Source organism: Athene cunicularia (genome assembly GCF_003259725.1).
Source record: "Athene cunicularia isolate RWA chromosome 3 unlocalized genomic scaffold, athCun1 chr3_part1, whole genome shotgun sequence".
Classification (NCBI taxonomy): Eukaryota; Metazoa; Chordata; class Aves; order Strigiformes; family Strigidae; genus Athene; species Athene cunicularia.
This window is the reverse complement of record NW_020799097.1, coordinates 23,795,361-23,801,018: the sequence shown is the minus strand read 5'-3', so window position 1 is coordinate 23,801,018 and position 5,658 is coordinate 23,795,361. Positions and strand designations below refer to the sequence as shown.

At 35.1% G+C, this 5,658-nt stretch overlaps 1 protein-coding gene across 1 annotated transcript in view; it reads left to right on the top strand.

Annotated features, from left to right (window-relative positions):
- CSMD1 (CUB and Sushi multiple domains 1) overlaps window positions 1-5,658 on the top strand; it is a 1,016,265-nt gene that overhangs the window by 723,429 nt on the left and 287,178 nt on the right. Inside the window, exon 19 of the mRNA XM_026844050.1 lies at window positions 1,938-2,126. Within this exon, the coding sequence (XP_026699851.1) occupies window positions 1,938-2,126 (189 nt within the window). The remainder of the gene's footprint in view (window positions 1-1,937; window positions 2,127-5,658) is intronic.

Sequence of the window (5,658 nt, the reverse complement as noted above, 5' to 3'; positions counted from 1 at the left end):
CCCCATCCCCCATCCCCCCAAACCTGGCCGCACAAACCCAATACAGGGGTTGTGGGGGGAGGTGGTGTAGTTTTTGTCTTTGTTTCTGACTATCCTACTCGATTTTTAATTGCCAAATAATTTAATTAATTTTCCTCAAATTGACTCTCTTTTGATTCTGATGGTAAGTGATGTCCCTGTCTTTATCGCAGCCTATGAGCTTTTTCATCTTATTTTCTGTCTTATTTTCTCCCTCTGTACAGCTGAGGAGGTGACTGAGACAGCAGCTGGGTAGGTCACTGGCAGCAAGCCAAGGTCAACCCACCACACACAGTAACAGAAAATAAAAGAAATTCTTTTCATTCCAATAGAGAGTCTTTATTTGTTTCCCTTTTGTGTATCCATTATAGTTCATTACATGATTAAATTCCACAATCATTTGCTATCACTATAAGCATAATGGATAAGGTTTGGTTAATGATCCTCCATTTGATAATTTGGAGGTTTTTTCCTTGTTCAGTGTATAGCTCCAGGTTTATTTACCAAACACCATTCAATCTTTGTTATAAAGCATAATTACTAGAGGCTCCTGCTGTCAGATAAAAGTTATACAATTTTGTAAACTATGTTCATCGTCTTTCTATTTTTGATGCACAGGATAGTATCTGTAGGAGTTTTGATAAGGCCACATGCCGGGGGCTGTCCTTGGGCCACAACAACCCCCAGCAGTGCTACAGGCTTGGGGAGGAGTGGCTGGAGAGCTGCCAGTCAGAGAGGGACCTGGGGGTGCTGATTGACAGGTGGCTGAACAGGAGCCAGCAGTGTGCCCAGGGGGCCAAGAAGGCCAATGGCATCCTGGCTTGTGTCAGCAATAGCGTGGCCAGCAGGGACAGGGAAGGGATCTGACCCCTGTACTCGGCACTGGTGAGGCCGCCCCTCGATTCCTGTGTTCAGTTTTGGGCCCCTCACTCCAAAAAGGACATTGAATGACTCGAGCGTGTCCAGAGAAGGGCAACGAAGCTGGTGCAGGGTCTGGAGCACAGGTCGTACGGGGAGCGGCTGAGGGAACTGGGGGGGTTTAGTCTGGAGAAGAGGAGGCTGAGGGGAGACCTCATCGCCCTCTACAGCTACCTGAAAGGAGGGTGCAGAGAGCTGGGGATGAGTCTCTTTAACCAAGTAATAAGTGATAGGACAAGAGGTAATGGTCTCAAGTTGAACCAGGTAAGGTTTAGACTGGATATTAGGAAGCATTTCTTTACAGAACGTGTCGTTAGGCGTTGGAATGGGCTGCCCGGGGAGGTGGTGGAGTCCCCATCCCTGGAGGTGTTTAAGAGTCAACATAGCGCTGAGGGATCTGGTGTAGTTGGGAACTGTCAATGTTAGGTATATGGTTGGACTGGATGATCTTCAAGATCTTTTCCAACCTAGACGATTCTGTGAGTCAGTGATTTTTCTGTAGGAATTAACAAGTAGTTTCTGAGTTAATAATTTGCAGGTTTTTGACACTGCTTTTTTTGCTAAATCAAATAACCATTACTATTACAGAGGAAATGCGAATTGTCCTGCAGTATCAGAAATTGATAGAATAATCAAATGTGATTTATATACAACAAAATTTGTATTCATACTTTGAACCTTCCTATAGTTTCAGATGTCCAGTGCATTTGTTGGCTTTTTTTTTAAAATGTTTGATAAAATATACTTTAAATCTCCCATCTTTTCCTACTTATTTTGGGCTTCTCTATTCTATGAGATTAAAAATTGAAAACCTGTGCTCTTAGTCAATGACAACAGCTAGAGAAAGTGATCCCACATCGGTTCTCAGGCAATGCTAACATGTATCCTTTGGCGACTCTTTCTTTCTCCTGTTTTAGTCATTTTGTGTTTTCTTTGGGAGTTTTTCTGTTTACTATCTGAAAGAGAAGGGGAAATAAACAAATTAAATCTGTGTGTTTCAGGTGTTACTCTGGAATCAGATTCCTGCCTTGACCCAGGGATTCCTGTGAATGGCCATCGCCATGGTAACAATTTTAATATCCGCTCCACAGTAACTTTTAGCTGTGATCCAGGATATACACTGAGTGATGAAGAACCACTCATATGTGAAAGAAACCATCAGTGGAATCATGCATTACCCAGCTGTGATGGTAAGTGTGAAGTTCTTGATATGACAGCTTTAAAGTCCAAGAAAGTTAATCTCCTGTTTTCGAGAACTAATTAAGCTTATCACTGTTACTATCTCCTTTTAATAAAAGCCATACTTTAAATCTCTGTATCAACTTTCAGTCAAATACTGTAGTGTACAGCAGAATTTACAGGTATATATTCACTGATAGAAAAATCATAATTCTCAGAGAATGCCACTGTTCAACTGTGAATGAAAATGGTTCAACACTAATATTTATGAAGCAAGGGCAATAAACTTAACTTATGCTTTAAACTTAGAATACTGAATGTCAAAATGATTGCTTAAAATTTAGGATGCTCAATAACAAAACAGATCATGATCAGCCTATGTAATTAAATTTCTTGACAGAGTTTTTGAAAAAAAAAAATCTGCTTTGTTCATTAATTATTTGGGGAATGTGCAATATGAAACTGAATCTTTCATGAAACCTTTTTTAAAGTAGTGAACTATATGAGCAAGTATTTCTGTGCTCTTTTTTATTATTGTGTTTTTTGGGTTTTTTTCTAAGTTCTTTTTCTATGAACTACAGAATCAACTAATTTTTTTTTTATTTTGTTGTGGTTTTTTTTTGTGGAATGCTTGTATAGTTGTAACAAAATCATTCCGATAGGAACCACAGAAAGTAATATCCAACTGTTGCTAAGTAATTCAACAGAGATAGAACCCAGCATCTCTGAAAATCCTCCATAAGCTTCTTTCATTAAACTACCTGCAAAAACTTCCTATTTTCTCACGTCTGGTTGTTAAATGATCATCTTTAAAAAGATATTTGTCTTGATAAGGCTTCTTTCTTGTCAATATATAACTGTGTTCTAAAGCAGTGATGAAAGATCAGTGTGCGGTGGGTTAAGACGCAAGCCCATACCAGCAAAGACTCTTGCTTTAGTGAATTACTTACGTTAGTGAATTTCTCATTCCCTTTTCAAGCCCAAGATTTCCAGTGATTACAGTGGAACATCAAAGGTCAAACTTAGAGTTAGGTTCAGCAAAGTATTTTAATTTCTGACTCTGTTTTAAACTGTTTTGTTGAATCTGAGCAAATACTCTCACTCAGGCATTTAATTCTCCCTAGAGCCTTCTGGCCCCAGTCATAAAAAAAATATAAGCTAACAAAAGATTATAATATAGTTAAAAGCTCTTAATCACTACAAAGCAAACTAATCTATCATTCAAACTCACACACCTTGTAAGTGTTATAACTTGTTTCTCCTTTGCAAGGACAGAAGAAAACTATGGTTTTCAATTGCATTTTGTGATCAAATTGTAGACATTATGTTCTTGGCACAGTTGAAGAATTTCTGAGTGTCACAGATCTTCTTATAAACTGTAATTTTAAAATGAGCAAAGCACTTTCAGTATCCCTCCACTGGTTTTATGGGTTCCTTTTGCTTTTTTACTTTGCTGAAGTGGGTTGAAGAAAACCAGAAATCTTAAAATTTAATAGCATCCTATTGATTTTCAATTTGATTTATACTAAAAATTGTGAATGTATTTTTGAGCTAAAACACCAATATTCAATTCTTTTGTTTGCATATGAATTTTGAAATACCGAAAGGTCTAGGTAATTTTCACTCATTGAAAAAAAGTCCTTAATTTCCAGGTCTGTCATCCACTTTCAGTATAAGAATATAACAGAAAATTTCAAGCTGTTCTGGAGTAGGGCCTCTAGGCAAGCAACATAAAATGGTTACACTTAGTTTCTTCTTTTTTCCTCACATATTCAGCTACAATGAATTAATTGGTCTAAAAAGATGGAATAAAAGTCACAATTTTTTAGGTAATCATTGTGTTAGCATATTTGCTTTTTGAGGCTCAAAAAGTTGTGACCCAAATTTTTGAAATGTGAGGTTGAAATGAGCATTTTGAAGTCACCTGCAGACTATTGATCTTCTGAAAATTGCAACTTCAGAAATTAAATCAGCAGAATAAATCTCTAAGGGAAAAGCATGTTGCTTTGTTCATGCCAACAAAGAAGAAAAAGAACTGTGTACAGAAGCACAGTGGCTAAAATTCCTTCTAATTAATGTGTCCTTCTCAAAATCCTATAATCTCAAGGTGAAAAGTAAAAATAATTTTCTAGGGAGAGCTAGATAAAACCAGATCATTCACATAATTTAATTTTTAAACTTAAAACTATGTAAATTATTTAAAAATATTTTATATCATCTGCTTTAAGGAATGCTGCAGTCAAATATTTTTCTTCCTTCTGTGATGTTTACAGAATAAGTGAGATTTTGCATTAATGTATACTACCATCCATTTAGGGCATTCTGAACCGTAATTATGTTATTTATTACTAAGCAATGTTATCAACCATATATTTACTGTGGGCTTAGCTGTTCATATTCTCATTCATGCTTATGTACAGAAATACATATATGCAGGCAAAACCAGGCTAGAAAAGTTTCCTTTCTTTCTATTTATTTATCAACGTACAGAATACATATTTTTTTAAAAATTAAAAATATTAACAAACACCTTAGTCTAATATAAAATGAAAAAAATAACTTTAGCTCTAGTTTCAGCATGTTTGTATGTATATAGATATATTTTATATGCACATTTACATATAAGAACTGCAAGTTTATTGAACATTTTGTCAGGCATATTTGCCATCTAGTTTATGGCCAAGTATGTTGCTCTATGTGAGGAAGAAAACTAAAAGCATCTTAATGATTTGTTGCTTTGTTGTTAAATATTTAGTTTATTAAAATTTTTATAAACCACATAAAAAGATGAGTGAAACTACATAAAACAGATTAGTGAAAACCACAGCCATGCTGTATTTATAAGATCAGTGAGCAATTCAGCATGCAAATTTTAAACTTTAATTAATTTACCATGAAAATTGTGCAGCCTAGTTTAGCAAATGCTAATATAAATAAAATGTTTTCTAGCATAGTTCTTGTGTCTTTAAAAATACTCAATTCCAAATAAATTACTTATAATGGGACAATCGGTATTTCTGTCAGAGAGGAAAATGCATTTTTTTTTTCCTGAACATTGCAGAAGAAATCAAATAGAGACAAGCTTTTCTATTAATGTAAACAAATACATTTTGTTTCTTAAATATTTTTTAAATGAAAGTAGAATTAAATATATAGCTTTCTAAATCTGTACTGCAAGAAAAGTACCTTCAAGATACTTGATTTTTGAGTTAGTTCACAAAAACCAGTTTAATCTTACTTCTTAAATACAATTGGAATTAATACACTCAATAGTCTGGAATGAATTTTTACTTATTTTTGTATTCTGCTAATTAACAAAAGTCAAAAAATAATCTCCTTTTCAAAGACTAAGTTAAGAATAAACAAACTGTTGTCAAATGTGAATGTCATGCCTTTGGATGAATTCTTATTTTTATACCTGACCCTGTTTTTAATTTTAACGGTAGTTCAAAAAGTTAACCAGGTTTTAATAAAACCCAGGACTTCTGTATGACTTTTTTTTTGGTGTCCCGTGTCCCGTCCCATCCCCCCGTGTCGTTTCTC